Genomic DNA, 18,064 nt, shown 5'->3' with positions numbered 1-18,064 from the left:
GTACAAGTTTAATTAAATAATCAGATATCGTCAAAATCGTTGGCACTTCAAAAACCTCATAGTTTACGACTTGCGACTATCAAGCAACCGTTGTTGCAAAACTTCCTTTGAAATCGCACAATATGTGATAAATCGCCTAATCTGAGAACTTTTGATTAAAAAGACACTTCAAAGTTTGGTAAAAATTCTAGCGAAATGTTGATTTTCATAGAAGCTGTCGAAGGAGTTCAACGAAACTCTATATGAGCACATTTTATATCAAGACGATATTAGCGAAAAAGTTATCATGTATTTGTGGAGGAAGTATGGAAGGATGCAATCCTAGATAATCGGGGTAATTGCCAGGTGTTGATTTTCATAGAAATTGTCGAAGGAGTTCAACGAAACTCTATATGAGCACATTTTATATCCAGACGATATCAGCGAAAAGGTTATCGTTTATTTGCGGAAGAAGTATGGAAGGATGAAATCCTAGACAATCTGGGTAATTGCTAGGTGTTGATTATTATAGAAAATGTCGAAGGAGTTCAACGAAACTCTATATGAGCACATTTTATATCAAGACGATATTAGCGAAAAGGTTATCATGTATTTGTGGAGGAAGTATGGAAGGATGCAATCCTAGACAATCGGGGTAATTGCCAGGTGTTGATTTTCATAGAAGCTGTCGAAGGAGTTCAACGAAACTCTGTATGAGCACATTTTATATCCAGTCGATATCAGCGAAAAGGTTATCGTTTATTTGCGGAGGAAGTATGGAAGGATGAAATCCTAGACAATCGGGGTAATTGCCAGGTGTTGATTTTCATAGAAGCTGTCGAAGGAGTTCAACGAAACTCTGAGCACATTTTATATCAAGACGATATTAGCGAAAAGGTTATCATTTATTTGTGGAGGAAGTATGAAAGGATGAAATCCTAGATAATCGGGGTAATTGCCAGGTGTTGATTTTCACAGAAGCTGTCGAAGGAGTTCAACGAAACTCTATATGAGCACATTTTATATCCAGACGATATCAGTGAAAAGGTTATCGTTTATTTGTGGAGGAAGTATGGAAAGATGAAATCCTAGACAATCGGGGTAATTGTCGGGTGTATTCTCGATATCTGAGAGCAGTTGAATCAGGCAGTTCGAGTGCCAACAGACCTCGGCGCATCTTGGCGGAATTTTCCTCAGGAACGTACATAATCGAAGCGATTAAGGTCTCGAGTGTCTTCCAGGGTCCAGGGGGTATCGGTTCGATCTCGGAGCCACGTTGGGGTCGTAACTTTTAAGAGCACCGGCCCCTGGTTCTCGCCCATCCCGGCAGCTTCAAAGAGCGTACCCCCGGAATGCCACGGTCCGCTTCTCGAGATTAATATTGACGATTCGCGGAATTCGATACTCGCCGGCGAATTTAATCTTCGTATCGCTTCCGGGGCCAGGAGGCGGAAAGGCGCGAGAGAAACTCCAGGGGAGAGTTACTTTGTGCAGGGATGAGGACCACGCGACAACCGAAGCGCCATCTATCGTGCCCTTAAATTGGCTTCCTTCGAGCGGACGAGTGTTTAAGATAGGACGTAATTAAAAAGTTGATGCCAGGGCATCCGTGGGAGCTAATTTCCAGGGCCAATCGATGCACCGATAGCTTGTCGTCGCAAATAGTAGTAGCCCTAGTAGCATAGAATAATTTCTAAATATTTCTTTCTAATCTTTGCTAAATATCTTGAGCGACAGATTTTTTACGATTTCTTTTAGATTTCATTCGAAGATATTTGAAATATTTGTTGAAAATCTCAATGACATATTTAGTTCACTAATTTATAAACATTTNGATAATATTCTAAAGTAAATGTTTGGCAAATATTTCAAATGTCTGCTAAATATTTACAAAATGTACGATATTGGTTAAATATATAGAAAATATAGGACAAATATTTTGTGCTACTAGGAAAGAAGTCGATCTAGAGAGGCTTCGTAATGCAGTCTCGATAGGCCTTGTTAACATTCGCTCAAAATGATAAGACACATTTTGCCAGCTAATTGATAACATCGACATGAATGAGAAGAGAATTATTGAAATGAAACTTCCCACGGCACGGTATTACACATCAGTTCGTATGTTATGAAAGGGACCGATTCGGAAAGTAAAACGCGTTTTCTTTACCGGTAATTGGTAATTACATTAGTCTTTGTTTTAATATCAAAACAATTAGATATATCTCGAGCGTCGATGCGTCCGGCTTCGTGGTCATTTGACTGCGCCGAGTTTGATCAATCAATCGCCGAATCTCGATCATGCGATCATACTTTTTTTGATCCGATGAAGCTTTTGACATTCTCGACCCCGATTTAGGGGGGACATATATCGGCGATTTTCAAAATACGAATCGGAATCCGCCGAAAAAGCGTAATCTTTGTTTCGTGATGCACATGCATGCATAAGCACGAAAACAGCGCTTTAGTAAATGGAGATTCGCGTAAACGTTTCCATTGGTATCAGGGTGTTACTCTCGATCAATCATTGTCATTCAAAGTGAAATAAAAATAAGCCAAAAAACAGCTAAACATAACGATGCCAAAGGAACAATTATCAAACGCGTATTTGGAATTTCGCAAGGGAATAACTATGAATAATTACTAACATCTAATTATTCTCTTTAACTAAAAAATCTCACTTCCAACGCCAGGGTAACGCGACGCAACAATTATGTTTTTCAGCAATTCCAAAATTATCGTACGTCGGATTCACTCTGAAACCAAAGAAATGTTATCCATGGAACTGAAACGACTATGGTTTCCATCTAGATAGTTTATATTAAATATCGACATCGTCGTTGCAGAGGTTATTTCTTCCAAACGTCACTTAAAAACTCGTCCAATACAAGCATCGATACGCTTATCGGTGAGTTTTCCTTCTTGTTCCATGTTCTTGATTATTGCAGTAAATATTATAATACGTCTATATGAATGGGACATATAACGATAACTTAAGGTGAAGTGAAACACGTCGAGGAACTTGATCAACGTCGATAAAGAAGGTTTTCTAAATGCCTACGTTGCCGACGTTCATTTTTATATTGACAACTGTGTCGAATTATATTGGATATTGTAGCAAATGGCATACTCCACCTGTCGTTTTCGTACAATAAATATCAAGAAATCAAAGTAGAACTCCAGAAATCCTCTGGATTCATGCTTTCTGGGGTCCTAATTGACTGCAGAGGGACCCCCTGCGCCATCTGTGATTTCCAGGTCAATTAAATTTTCACTCCGAGACCTCGTATTACCATCGTTTTAGCATAGAAGCGCATACGACACTTTTTTTGCCTTTATCTCGTTCAAATGCGAGTTTATCGATTACCAGAGTGTTCTAAATTGTCGTAAAATTGTCCTGACCCTTTCGTTTCTCACATCAGAGCCTTCGATAATTGTATATCGATCGAAATATGAGAGCCTGTCGCCATTTTGGTTCTGGTCTGGGCTAAGTTAAAAAATTTTTTCCAAAAATTCAAATTTTGAATGTGTCAGAACAATTCTTAGATGATCAGGAGTGATGTGTCAAAGTTTCGGACAGTTTGGTCTAATACCCTTAAAAAAAAGTGTTGTATTCGAATCGACTGATTTGAAGGGGGTTTCACTTCACCTTAAATTAAACGATTTGCGGTTTCCCCGGAGGTGAGAGTGAATTCGATAGGTACGTCGCTCGCGAGAAAGCTTTCGCGTCAAGGTAGCCACCTAGCGGGCGTTTCGCGAACGGCCGGCCTCGGTCCGGTCTAGCCCCCTCGCTTGCCAAAAAATCGAGAAGAACAAAGGCCCGGGATTTTTCCCCCGATTCCCGGGGCAATCGCGCAAAGCCATTGTTGCCGCGCAAATAATTCAGCCGATAGGCCCGGCCCGCGGAATGTCCTTTGATGTGCATGGCCGCGTTTCGGGAAACGCGCCGCAGCCGTCGGTAAAAAGAGAAGGCGAAATCGGTCGACATCGGGTCGTCCGAGGTTCTCCCGGGGCCCGGACACGAGATGAGCTTGGCCCCGTGTAAATGTAGATGCGGACAGGCACGAAATGCCGGCATATAGGCAGGTCGCCGCAGAGATGCGCGAATAAATGCGGCTCGTTCGCCCGTCAGAGAGATCCGCGGCTAAATTGCGTCCCACCGGGAGAAAAAAGGAGCCAAGGCCGGGAGCCGTTTGTCATGCAAATGCATTCTTCCGCGGGGGTCCAAGTGCCGAGGTAATTCGAAAAAGGAACGATCATCGGCTCACCCTTGCGAGCCGCGGCGCCGCCTTCTAATTTATTCGTAAACGCGCGGCCCGCTCCGCGTTTCGCCAATTCAAGCCCCAAAGTCGAAACGTCGTTATGCCTCGGGATCAACAATTTCCGACCTTCGACTCCGAAACGCTGGGAAAAGTGGCATTTTTTGCACGCCCTTTTAACCGCCGTCCCGAATTTTACATACTTTTGATACGCGGGGTCACAGTCGACTTCGAGAGCATATTTCTCGCCTTTGATTAAAATTTTGTTTCTGTAGTATTTTAGTATTTTAGTATTCTATCGAGTTATCGTTAATTCTTGTGGATCTAAATTATGGATATAAAATGCAGGTGGTGCTCGCCTTCGGGAATTAATGGCTTCCTGGCGACCGTTTGTAAAATCGAGAATTCCTAAAATTCGCCGCGCACGATTTGAAATAAAAATTCCGACCAAAAGAAGTGACGATGGAAACGCGTAAAGCGGGAATTTGTAAAGTGAGAACCACCTATACACTCTGGGTATAGGAACATAATATTGAAATTCGTTAAACCGGATGAGATTCCAATTTACGATAAAATATTGACGTACGGCAAGGGTTTATTAAAATTTGATGATAGCCTCTTTGAGCGATTACTCGATCAACTGATATATCGGCTCTAAAGGCAAACGGAGGTAAAGAACGTCGAATTCTTTGGAATGCTGATTAATTTAAGCGTTAAAATATGCGAAGGTGAAATTCAGCTCCACCGTATGTAGATCAGATTTTCATAAAAACAAAAACCCCTAGCGAAATTAAAGAGACGAATAAATTAGCGGATCTGCGAAAAATAATAAATCTCCGGCCGTCCCGACATTTTTATGTTTAATAGCCTACAGGTTGAATATTTATCATGAATCCGTGCAGCGGAATATTGATATTTGTGAACATTCGTACAAAATAGGAGATTTCCATTTTTCCGTCCGAGTACGTTTAATTTCACGCCCAGTTGGGTGCAAATCGTTAGTTAAGAGTCGAAATTTGTCGAGCCGACGAAAAATCAAGATCGACGCCTCGAGGAAGGAGCGAAGGGAAAGGAAAATGCAGGATCAAAGTTTGCGTCACGAGGTCGAGTGGCAGTCGACTCTTGTCCTCGAGGGTCAAGGGGTAAAGTGGACGTACTTGATTAACGAGCGGCTTTCATCGCAACCCTCCGAGAGGGTTGTCCTTAGATGCGTTTAAAGAGATCGACGGGACCCACAGATCCTCCTTTACACCCTTTGGCTGCTCTGCCAAGAGACTGAATCAATGTCAAATCGCGACCTCCCTCGTTTATCACGCCATTTCTTTCCGATCTTGCCATTTTTGTCGGACGCTTTACCTTCACGCTGTAAATCCCCGCGAAGGTGTGCATATTGCACCCTGTAATTCGAAATACCTGGTTACACTGATAAAAATCACGCAATTTTTTTCCGAACCTGCCATTTTTGCCGGACGTTTACCCTACACGCTGTAAATCCCGCAAAGGTGTGCATATTGTATCCTGTAACTCGAAATACCTGGTTACACTGATAAAAATCACGCCATTTCATTCCGATCCTGCAATTTTTGTCGGATGCTTTCTCTTCACGCTGTAAATACCAGCGGAAGTGTGCATATTGCACCCTGTAATTCGAAAAACCTGGTTACACTGATAAAAATCACGCCATTTTATTCCGATCCCGCCATTTTTGTCGGACGCTTCCCCTTCACGCTGTAAATCCCTCGAAAATGTGCACATTGTATCCTATAATTCGAAATATCTGGTTACACTAATAAAAATCATACCATTTCTTTCCGATCCTGCCATTTTTGTCGGACGCTTTCCCTTCACGTTGTAAATCCCCGCGAAGGTGTGCATATTGTATCCTGTAATTCGAAATACCTGGTTACACTTATAAAAATCATGCCATTTTTTCCGAACCTGCCATTTCTGCCGGATGCTTCCCCTTCACGCTGTAAATCCCACGAAGGTGTGCATATTGTATCCTGTAATTCGAAATACTTGGTTACACTGATAAAAATCATGCCATTTTATTCCGATCCCGCCATTTTTGTCGGACGCTTCCCCTTCACGCTGTAAATCCCTCGAAAATGTGCACATTGTATCCTATAATTCGAAATATCTGGTTACACTAATAAAAATCATACCATTTCTTTCCGATCCTGCCATTTTTGTCGGACGCTTTCCCTTCACGTTGTAAATCCCCGCGAAGGTGTGCATATTGTATCCTGTAATTCGAAATACCTGGTTACACTGATAAAAATCACGCCATTTCATTGCGATCCCGCCATTTTTGTAGGACGCTTTCCCTTCACGCTGTAAATCCCGCAAAGGTGTGCATATTGCACCCTGTAATTCGAAATACTTGGTTACACTGATAAAAATCATGCCATTTTCAAGATTTTTTTCCATGGCGTAGACTTCTCGCAGTGGCTTGCATTTCCTTTCGCTATTTTTATGATTTTTTTTTCTGTGGCTCAGGGTTCCGGCAGGAGCTTGAGTTAATTTGTAGGCGTACACTGGGGATAGTACTTGAACTCAGAATTTTTTTAAACTGACAGGGGTTGGTCTTGACAGCTAGAAAAATTCAGAGCCTCTCAGAACTTCAAAAACGTTAAAATGGTCATTTTCGGAATTTGTTTATTTTTTCTAACAGCTCTGGTCAACTCTGGTAAAAAAAATCGCACAAACCAAACTCAACACGTCACAAACGTCTACATCACAGAAACATTCCAATAAGCCTGTTAATTTTTGTTGTGGCTCAAACTGGATTCCAGGTTCACCCAGCCTAAAAAAACGCCATTACTAAAGTATCAACCCAATACATTTTCTGACGCAAATGTTTTTCAATATTATCACTGTGAATGATTGTCCTGCGTGAATCAGAAGCGTGACGCACGCGAGAGTAAGTAAACAGGAATGAACGGAAATCACTTTCGAAGAAAAGTAAAACGAACAAGACAGACGCGTACACAACCCTGACGTAAGTTACTTACTCCCTAGTATTTCTCAGGTTCAGTACTTTCATTTCTTTCAAAGAACATAATCACGCGTTACGAGAAGTCTGTCATAAAGGAAAGCCGAGTACAATAATTGATATCCCTTATCGTGACGTCCAACGCTCTGATACAAAATGCAAAGCAACGAAAGAGGATGGCAGAGCAAGGAAAGAGGATCGGAAGTTCGGGAAGGCCTCGCGAACAAATTGGGCGATAAGAGAAGAGGCTTATCGGGGCGTTAGCAAAATCGCTGGTTATTCGGGCGACCGCAATATTCTCCTATTTTCCTTTGAGGGTGGCGTCGAAACGTGTAACGGCGCTGGAGGATGGAGGAACGAAAACGAGGATGAACCGGGGGAGCAGGAGGATATTCGGACGAGGTCGGCCAGGGACTAACGAATAAATCGGATGATAAGATTTGCATATTAGTAGCGTTACTGTCGGCGTTCGCCGATGGGGCGGCCGGCCGCCCTTTTCGTGTTGCGGCCAGCCCCCGCTATTCATTCGCATTCTCGGCCAGGCCATATTCTGAATTCGGTCTCGAATCGGACAACGACTGTCCCTGCTACAAGAGAAAGAGAGACTGCTTCGACCAGATCCCGCGTCGTCGGATTTTGGAGCACCCTGGTCGGATCTTTTCCAGACCTCCATCGTCGTTCGCTTGCTCGACGAGATCCGAGAACTTGTCGACCGACCCTACATTCTCGAATATTTCGTGGAATTACCAAATGTGGAAATAACCACGAAAAACTGTCATCGAGGGGTTATTCACTCAAGAAATCGTGGACTTTAAGGGCGCTCACCACTCCAGCGATTTTGCAGGGCCTCACGGGGACAACGATTCCGAACGTATTTCTAAACCGATCGAGCTTAACGAGTGCTCATATCGAAGACGAAATGTTGACCTGTGTTTATATGGGAGCGATTTTCGATAAGTGGTCATTATCATATAAAAAAGTGCAATGACATAATTTCAATGCCCTTTTAACTAGGAAGGTGCTTGATCGAAAATCGCTCCCATATAAACACACGTCAACATTTTATCTTTAAAGCGAGCACTTGTTGAGCTCGATCGGTTGAGAAATACGCTCAAAATCGTTGTCCCCGTGGAGCACCTTTTTCAGGATTTTCGAGTTTCTCGCGAGGAATTTGGGCATTCCTTAGCAACCGTTGCCGACTCTAGGCGGAGCGTCCAACTTGCGTGTGCGTGCGGCCGAGGGTCACACACGTTTCGGCGCCTAGTCCAGAGGCGTCTAGCCGTTGTGTGACGTGCAAAATACGCACACATTTTTCGCCCGTTGCTAAACACTGTCCATTATGCGTCGCGTCTCCCTCATCCGAGCGAGAAAGTACGTTTTGGTTACCTCCCACCGAATTCGATGCTAATGCCATCTAGCGGTGGAAGTCATCGTCCCCACTTGGTGGTGAACGCCGTTAATGTTGAAAATTACCGACACATTTTGACTATTTTAAAGTTGAACGTCACTTGTTACCGAATCATGTCAAATGAAATCAAAGGTAATAGGTTCTCGAAGAAGGAAACCGCTTTCATTGATTTTCGAGTGAATAGCTCCTCGGCTGTCATTTAGGGGAAGAATCGGGTTGATCGGGGCACTTCATTTTTATAGAATTTCGCACCTCTATATACATATATTTGGCGCGAAACTCTACCGAGTTTCTTAATTACCTGTGATTTGCCGATTTCATTACCTTTTTCGTTTCTCAATTAGAATTAATCCACCGCTGTCTACCTCACTTTCTTCTTACAACGATTATTTCTATCGCAAATCTGCTGAAATTATTACTTATCGATATTTTATAGAATAAGTTAACGAAACATTTTACCCTCCAACTGTATGCAGGGAAACGTGCCTTACAATATTCCACTTCTATTCATTTAATTGCGTTGCGTTACGTTAAAAAAGGTGGGACACTTGTTCCTCAACTAAATACATTGTTGAAGAAATAAACATGTTACATTATGTATAAATTATACATTCTCCCGTTTATCCAGGGTCTTTTCTGGCAACAACTAGGAATCTGTCAAAAACTGGCAGTCCGTTGATAGCTTTGTCTGTCGTATTAAGGCTGATTCAGACTATCCAACACGTGACGGTGCCGATGCGACAAAACATTGTAGCACGAGTTTCAATGGCACTGTTCACCCTATACCCAGGTTGGACAGAGTAAACGGAACCATTGAAACGTAGGTTACAATGTTTTGTTGGATCGGCACCGACACGTGCCTGAATCGAAACGTATCGGATAGGGTGAATCCACCTTTAGCCTCGTCATTTCGATAGGGCTTATCTTTTACAATACTCGGCGTTCCTTGCAATATATTATAAATTCAATACATAAATGTATTGGTTTTCATGCACAATTATACAAAACTACAGCATGACAATGTAAAATAAATAGTTTATTTAGAAATGTATAATAAACGTATACTAGTTCACTATTAAAGCATCTCATTTATAATTCTGCTACAACCTCATGCACTAGAAGCGCATGAATTTGATGAATTCTTTAAGGTGAAGTGCCCCTTCAAATCAGTCGATTCGAATACAACACTTTTTTTTAAGGGTATTAGACCAAATTGTCCGAAACTTTGACACATCACTCCTGATCATCTAAGAATTGTCCTGACACATTCAAAATTTGGATTTTTGGAAGAAATTTGTTAACTTAGCCCAGACCAGAACCAAAATGGCGTCAGGCTCTCATATTTCGAACGATATACAATTATCGAAGGCTCTGATATGAGAAACGAAAGGGTCAGGACAATTTTATGACAATTTAGAACACTCTGGTAATCGATAAACTCGCATTTGTACGGGATAAAGGCAAAAAAAGCGTTGTATGCGCTTCTATGCTAAAACGATGGTAATACGAGGTCTCGGAGTGAAAATTTAATTGACCTGGAAATCACAAATGGCGCAGGGGGTCCCTCTGCAGTCAATTAGGGCCCCAGAAAGCATGAATCCAGAGGATTTTTGGAGTTCTACTTTGATTTCTTGATATTTATTGTACGAAAACGACAGGTGGAGTATGCCATTTGGTACAATACCCAATATAATTCGACACAGTTGTCAATATAAAAACGAACGTCGGCAACGTAGGCATTTAGAAAATCTTCTTTATCGACGTTGATCAAGTTCCTCGACGTGTTTCACTTCACCTTAAAACGGCGGAAACTTATTCCTCGACCTAATACATAGCATATTTTGCCCAGTCTGTGTCCTGCTTCCAAAAATCGTGGTTCGCATCTTGTCGCATCTCGTTTCGCGTTTTCCCATCAGTTTCGAACGTATCGGTCGGTTTGATTGGCTGCGATCTCCGCCAAGTAGTCGAAGGTCGAGACCTCGAGCCGGTTCACCTCGGCGGAACAAGAGCGATTTTATTTTACAGGCAGAGCGAGCAGGAGACATTGATAGCTCCACAAAAAGCAGCAAAGATTGAATCGCCCCGCCGGGACGTCTTGTCGAGGCAAGAAAACGGGAGGGTTAAAGGAGTTCGGGGGTGGAACGGAGTAAGGGTAAGTGCGGCGCGTTCTTCTTTCTCCGAAGGGCAGCCCGCGGTGGCAAGAAACATTTCGCATCGTCAGTGCTCGGCTCCAATGGCGTTCTTCGCCTAAGGTTAAGAGTCGTTTACGTGGAGGTTAAAGTATCACGGTTTAGACCACGCCTCTAAGTCGTATTGTCCCTCTTCCCGAAAGACCTAACTGCGCTAAAAGGCAGACCATGTAGGTTCCCACTGTGCGGCTACGTGACGAATTTCCTATGCTCCAGGGACTCCACCTTCGATATATGATTATATACGGTGTTATTAACACAGATTTATCCCACGTAATTACCCGGTGAATATTTTGAAGCTGTCGGAACGAAGAAGGGGTTTATTTTTCTCCCTGCATCTGTTAGAAAATGTAAAACAATAGAGGGCGCGTGGCCGCCAAGCGGGTGGAAATGAAATACTTAAGTTAAAGAAAATTACCAGATGTTATGTTAGATCGGATATTATTAATTATTTTTAACGCTTTTACGGCGAAATACCCTTGCTGTAATTCTTTTCAGCTCCTCTTGTGGCATCGTCTCGAAAGATATTAACTTTCACGTGGACACGGTCTGGAGAATCGAACTCTTCGAGAGCAAATCGGGTTAGTTTAGGGATTACTTTCGAGAGTAAAACTCGTAAAAATCACTCTTAGGTGGACACACACCTGAGAGTAATTCTTGAGTTACTCTGGGGAGTCACTCTCCCGTGGAGATGTAGCTTAAGGTGAAGTGAAACACCCTTCAAATCAGTTGATACGAATACAACACTTTTTTTTAAGGGCATTAGACCAAACTGTCCGAAACTTTGACACATCACTCCTGATCATTTAAGAATTGTCCTGATACATTCAAAATTTGGATTTTTCAACAAAATTTTTTAACTTAGCCCAGATCAGAACCAAAATGGCGTCGAGCTCTCATATTTCGATCAATACACAATTATCGAAGGCTCTGATATGAGAATCGCAAGGGTCCGGACAATTTTACGACAATTTAGAACACTCTGGTAATCGATAAACTCGCATTTGAACGGGATAAAGGCAAAAAAAGTGTTGTATGCGCTTCTATGCCAAAACGATGGTAATACGAGGTCTCGGAGTGAAAATTTAATTGACCTGGAAATCACAGATGGCGCCGGGGGTCCTTTTGTAGTCAATTAGGGCCCCAGAAAGCATGAATCCAGAGGATTTTTGGAGTTTTACTTCGATTTCTTTATAATTATTGTACGAAAACGACAGGTGGAGTATGCCATTTGGGACAATACCCAATATAATTCGACACAGCTGTCAATATAAAAACGAACGTCGGCAACGTAGGCATTTAGAAAAATCTTCTTTATCGACGTCGATCAAGTTCCTCGTCGTGTTTCATTTCACCTTAAGGAATGGACTTCTTAGGTAATGACTATTTCCTATAAACTAACGAAAAATACCTTTTAGCAAAATGTTATTATTTTTCAACCACTCGTTGGGGCGTTTTTAAAAGATGGAAATTTTAATTACTACGCTTTACTCTTCGTTTTACGTGAAAATAGCAATATTAGGAGCAAATAAGGAATTTTACTTGACTTCAGAGAAGAAGATGCGTGTATGAATGAGAAACTATGTCCGCAGTATCCATACTCCAAGTGTTATCGTGAAAGGTCAGGATCTTCTGCGATTTCTGGGTTATATGTATAATTAGCATGTTTGTAGGTAAAACCCAATAATAGTTTTAGATAAGCCTTGCAAGCAAACATACTTCGATTTAACGAAGGATATAAAATGAATCTTGGCAGTCTGACAAACTTAGTAAAGCTAACAGTTTCAATTGTGTAATGTCGCGGTGTTTTTAGAGCTATGGATTTAAAAGTATTAGTATTTGTTTGTCTTCTAGTTGCAATTGTCATTGGTATGTATACACTTATTGTTAATCATTGAAGGTTATTCGGGATGAATATACTTGTTACATGTGTAGAATAAAGTCTCAAAAGTGTTAACAATAAACGATTAGTTTCAAAACATATGTCAAGTAATTTGGAAAACATAAGAGTTATTTCTGATAGTGCATATAATACTATAATATTAATTATAAGTTTTATTAAGAATTAATGTTCAGGGTATAATTATGAAATTTACAGAAAATTGCGATGGGGAAAATTATCCTAGAATTCGTGTGAGGCCAAGAATCAAAATAGGAAGGCGTATAGGAATATTAAGGAGGCGTTTCAGAACTACAACACCTAAATCAATTACTACTACGGAAAGTCATATTCATAAGCACAGGAAATCAGGTAGTTGAACACAGTGTACAAGTAAAACAAATATAAATAATTATACAATGTTTAACACGAGTTATACTAGTTCCTTGGATATATGAATTATTTTTGTAATAATGTTACCCCTAAAGATTCTAGTATAAAATCGTTTGAAAATTTCAAATATGCATTGACACATAAATATTGTATGGTGTTCTATTTGTTTATATCATTCTAATTGTTGGATTATCGTTGCAGAAGCTGATATAGAGGATTCGAAGATAATACAATTTTTAAAAGTCGTTCAGAGAGACAATCGTAAGAAAAAATCCTACTAGGGAAAGATTAAAATTCACATACCGTCAGACTTTTCCCTTAAATTTCATTGTTCACACCACGTAATTATGACATTGCTTACAGTTTTAGGTAATGAGAATATTACATCAACTCGTCCCAAATTTGTTAAAAAGGCTAAAAGAATTAGTAGACAAACTGGAAAAAGAGGTTTTGATATAACGGATAAGTTTTTAGAACATGAACGGAGAGGGCACGGTAAGTTTGCACTAAAAGTTACAGACTAAATTTTAAATATCATCACATATTTTTTCTTAACCCTTTAATTACGACGGAGTCAACCGTAAAGCTATACCGTTTATACTAACAGTTCGATCGTGAAGTGCTAATATTGTATACGTAATAAGGGGGCAATATAATGGCATATCGTAAAAAATTGTCGGTCAGGTGGTAGCTACTATGGTGACACTTCGTAACTAAAGGGGTAAATTACGTCATTCTGACCACGTCATTTTTACATGGCTCACGGTTTTAGATGTCAAAATTAATAAAGTTAATACTACACCTCGGCCTAGTTCAACTAGGCTTACTGAAAGGACAACTACTCCGAAATCAATTATACGCAATACAAACATGAATCGTACAAGAAGTGGTACAAGTAATCGAAAACTTGGGCAGGCGAGTCATAACGTTACCACTACTACACCTCGTTACTCTTCTAAGAGGGTTACTACGGGGACTTACACTCCTAAGAAAATTACCACCGTTAATCAATCACGGTACCCAGGACGAACTACAAATCGAACATCAAGTCAGCCGAGAGGTAATGTCACTATTTTCCAAAATCGTAATTCAACAACTAGAGTGGCTCCAAGAGTGACTTCTCTAAAAACGACTATTCCAAGAGTGACTGCTTTAAGAACGACTACTCCAAGAATGACTATTCCAAGAGTGACTGCTTTAAGAACGACTACTCCAAGAATGAGTTTCAATGTGACCGAGTCAAATAATACATGGCGTACTACCAAAAGTCAACGACATATCTACTCCACTACTCCTACATCTCGTCGAATTTTTATCAGTGACACAACTCCAAAGATAAATTCCACGGCCACTAAGTTCAATAATACCAGACATAAAACAGGAAGTCAAGTAACTAGTCAGCCGAATCGTTATGGCACCGTGTCCACAACTCCATATACACGTGCTCCAGTTACTCAAAAGTTTACCACTCCAAAACCACAGCCTAACATCGTTATCCAAATCATCCCACCCTTGCCCCCTCAAGTCCAAACCGCCAAACCCTTACCCCCTCAAGTACCTATAAGTACAACTCAAAATGCACCTCAAGAACCTAAAAGCGGATCATCAAATATACCTAGCCTCTTGAATAGTGATAAGAAGGAAATTAAAAATAAAGCGAAGGAGATCAAAAGTCAGGTGAATGACATTCTGGATCTAACAAAGACTCTTGGCAAGGGAGCAAAATCAATCTATGAAACTATTAAAGGAAAGCCAGAGAGTAAGAACACTATGACAGAGAAACCTCGGAATCAACCGAATGTTCCAGGAGTAAGTACTGTACCTGGAATAAGTACTGCACCTGGAATAAGTATTGCACCTGGAATAAGTACTGCACCTGGAATAAGTACTGCACCTGGAATAAGTATTGCACCTGGAATAAGTACTGCACCTGGAATAAGTATTGCCCCTGGAATAAGTACTGTACCTGGTATTACAACTACAACACAACCGACTATAGCTGCGCGACCATTGTACACGATTATTAAACCAATTGTTCCAGCATCAATAGCAGTGCCAACTACTCGTAATAAACCTACTTCGACAAAATCGCCGGCCGTAATTACGGACGACGAAATTTGGAGACTAACGGAGGATCTTTTTGCAAACGACGACTCCAATGCTATGAAGTATATTACCATGAATTTGCAGACGCGTATTGAAGGTTTCAGTGTAATGAACAACTTGAATGCTTCGTAAGTTGTCATTTTCAATAATTGGTATTCGCTTCATTTGGAAGAGTTAAGACTATAATTAGTATTTTACGAAGTAAAAATTTTATTAATATTGATTCATAACAGTTATATTTAGATTGTCAGTTATCTTCAATTTGCATACGTTTCAACGGTAACATTGAATTTTTAGAAACAAGTGGAAAGTCTTCCGACCTTTAGTGGAGAAAATTTTTCAACTTTTTAGGCTACTTCGTGTTGATCCAGAGGCATATTCAATCCCGTCGATTCACACGGTTAGAGAAGTATATGATAATTACGAAATGAACACGCTTATTAAGGAAAATGTCACGTGTCAAAAGCGGAGAGAAGAGAATCTATTGATAGACATTTTATTGGACACAAATGTTATGTTATCTGCTATGAAATGGCTAGCAAAGAAGAATTTCATTGATACCGATGAGTTTGGAATGAAAGAAGCATTGAAACAAATTTGGTTTACTCAGTTTAACGGTACGTCGTCACCGTTCGAACGCATATTCTTGGCGGAAATAAATCCTGGAGATAGTTCGAGAATTATTGGAGCCAAAAATTGGGTTTACTTTAACTACCTCGAGTCTATGAAACTTATTAATTATATGGGATATAAGACGAAAGTGGACCTCGGCGATGTAAGTAGACTGCGTATTACCAATCGAGTAAATAAATTTGTCTTCTTGATGACTAGTAGTCTAAGAGTAATTGTTCTTATTTTGTTTCAGAAAGCATCGCTTATAAAATTACAATTCAGGTTGAAGGATGTTATTAATCGTGATGTAGTCTTGTTTGTTGGGCCATCTCCTGAATTCGAAATGGCTTTATATACAATATGCGCTTATGCGAGGCCAAACGGCATTTGTCTTGTATCCCTTGGAGGGGTGAAAATAACCTTGTATACTTCAATATTCAGGTACTACGGAAAAGATCTGATCAATTCGGCTAAACTAGTTTTCTAAATTCAGATATAGGATGTATTCGTCGCAAGGTTTGGCATTTACTGTGGCAAAATCGTAAGAATTACCCCACCGAATAATTTTAAACATTATAGCCGGTAAACGTTTGCGACGTATTTAAGTATTTGTACACGATTTTACTTACGAACATATTAAATGAGATTGTAGTAAAAAATACGAATATTCATGCGCGAAAGGAATATTCAGATTATAAGATGTCATCTAGAGTTGCATTTTCGGACATATTGTTTGCTGACTGATAAAACGGGAAAGTATTAATCGTTTGTGTTTATCTGAAGATGTAAGATAGTTAAAAGTAGAAAAAGCGTAATTACTTCCACAAATGAATATTTGCATGCCAAGTAAAATAATCTAGAAAAAGTGAATCGACATTTTGACTTTTTGGACGGTGATCTATCAAGACACTCGGTAGAGTTTCGAGCCAAATACATTTTCGAGCGAGAAACTCGTCATGTGACAGCGTCATGTGACGAGAGAAACGCGCGCTTAACACATTCGCGACCGTTGACGTGAATTCACGTCTTTTCAAGTTTTATTCCTGGTTGCCACTGATGTGAATTCACGTCATTTTAAATTCTATTCCTGATTGCCGCTGACGTGATTCACGCCCATAACGATACACGATACAAGTTTGCGGCAACTAGTTTCAGAATTTCATTATTTTCGCCGATACTCAGTATTTGAAACGGAAAAAATTTGCCGGTCGCGAATGTGTTAAGTTCGAGCGAGACGCTATAGAGTTCTATACGCCAAGGATGGAGATTTAAGGAGTGGGGGAAACGGGAATCTAGTCTCTCCATTACTATAGAAAAAAATGAACGTTTGATCAGCTAAAAAAATCAAGTAAAAGATCATGAATATTTTAAAATTTACCCGGCTCCGATCGCTGGTACCTACGTGAAGATCTAGCATCTAGAAGATCTATATAGCATCTTAAAGTTTTTCAGTACTCTCAGAATCGTGGTTCTGTTATCATCATCGTCGTCGCTCCAGTCACAGACTACTTTTTCGCACAAACATGATAGGTGGACTGTCATATAGTTTTTGGGCAGCCTACATGAGATACCGCCTCGCACGGAACGAAAAGGAACTATACCCATCCTAGCCTTAAATCGATTGGATTTTAATAGAAAAAAGCTTTCCGGATGTTTTTGAGACCGCTGAAGCCAAGTCAGAAAATATAATCTTTTAGAAACTAAATTTGAAAACAATATTTTATTTGGCGAGAATCAAAATGATCATGTGCTAGGAGTATACCTCGGGTGCTCGCCAAATAAAATATTGTTTTAAAATTTAGTTTCTAATTTTTTTATTTGTTTCGATATAGTTTTTAATACATGTCTTCGGTTTGAGGAAGCAGAAAATCTTGTACATACAACACACGTGAAACCAAATGTATTCTGACATTTGGTAAAATGATTTTAGCTGAGTCTTTAATGGAATGAATGTTCAACTATATTTGGCATAAATAGTTGATTTGAGCTTTTCATGGGAAGGGAGCAATTTGAGCTATTTTTGCAATTAATTGAATAAAGATATATGTATTTGGCTAAATTTTTGTACATCGAAGGGGTTTTGAGGGTCAAATATACGAATGGCAATGAACGAATTCGATTTTTGGTTGATTCGGCAATTTGAGTGAATCTATGTTGACTCGGCAATGTTTTTTTTGTGAGATCGTGTGTTGTCTCGGCAACTGTCGGTTCGAATCTGATTTTTTACAACGAATTTAAAAAATACTA

The 18,064-nt window shown here is 40.2% G+C and overlaps 1 protein-coding gene across 2 annotated transcripts; it reads left to right on the top strand.

Moving 5' to 3' along the window:
• The first annotated feature begins 12,604 nt into the window (after positions 1-12,604).
• Positions 12,605-16,687, top strand: LOC105697821 (poly(U)-specific endoribonuclease homolog). Of its 2 annotated transcripts, none has more exons than XM_012421495.2 (7): positions 12,605-12,696; positions 12,926-13,078; positions 13,301-13,360; positions 13,463-13,594; positions 13,872-15,333; positions 15,557-15,980; positions 16,071-16,687. In XM_012421495.2, the coding sequence occupies exons 1-7, from the start codon at positions 12,645-12,647 to the stop codon at positions 16,302-16,304; spliced, it is 2,517 nt and encodes an 838-aa protein (XP_012276918.1). In that variant the 5' UTR covers positions 12,605-12,644; the 3' UTR covers positions 16,305-16,687. The 2 variants fall into 2 exon arrangements, with proteins under 2 accessions (XP_012276918.1, XP_012276919.1); XM_012421496.2 differs by having other exon boundaries at positions 12,610-12,696; positions 12,904-13,078.
• The last annotated feature ends 1,377 nt before the right edge of the window (positions 16,688-18,064 follow it).

This window comes from Orussus abietinus, unplaced genomic scaffold (genome assembly GCF_000612105.2).
Source record: "Orussus abietinus isolate OABI.00-Male unplaced genomic scaffold, Oabi_2.0 scaffold130, whole genome shotgun sequence".
Taxonomy (NCBI): Eukaryota; Metazoa; Arthropoda; class Insecta; order Hymenoptera; family Orussidae; genus Orussus; species Orussus abietinus.
The sequence above is the reverse complement of the archived record's forward strand: the minus strand, read 5'-3'. Positions and strand labels throughout refer to the sequence as shown.

Bases quoted from the DNA above. Each gene is read 5' to 3' on its own strand.
- LOC105697821 (XM_012421495.2), top strand. From the start codon at position 12,645: ATGGATTTAAAAGTATTAGTATTTGTTTGTCTTCTAGTTGCAATTGTC. The intron at 15,334-15,556 runs GTAAGTTGTCAT...TCAACTTTTTAG, and splicing joins ATGAACAACTTGAATGCTTC to GCTACTTCGTGTTGATCCAG. The intron at 15,981-16,070 runs GTAAGTAGACTG...ATTTTGTTTCAG, and splicing joins CGAAAGTGGACCTCGGCGAT to AAAGCATCGCTTATAAAATT.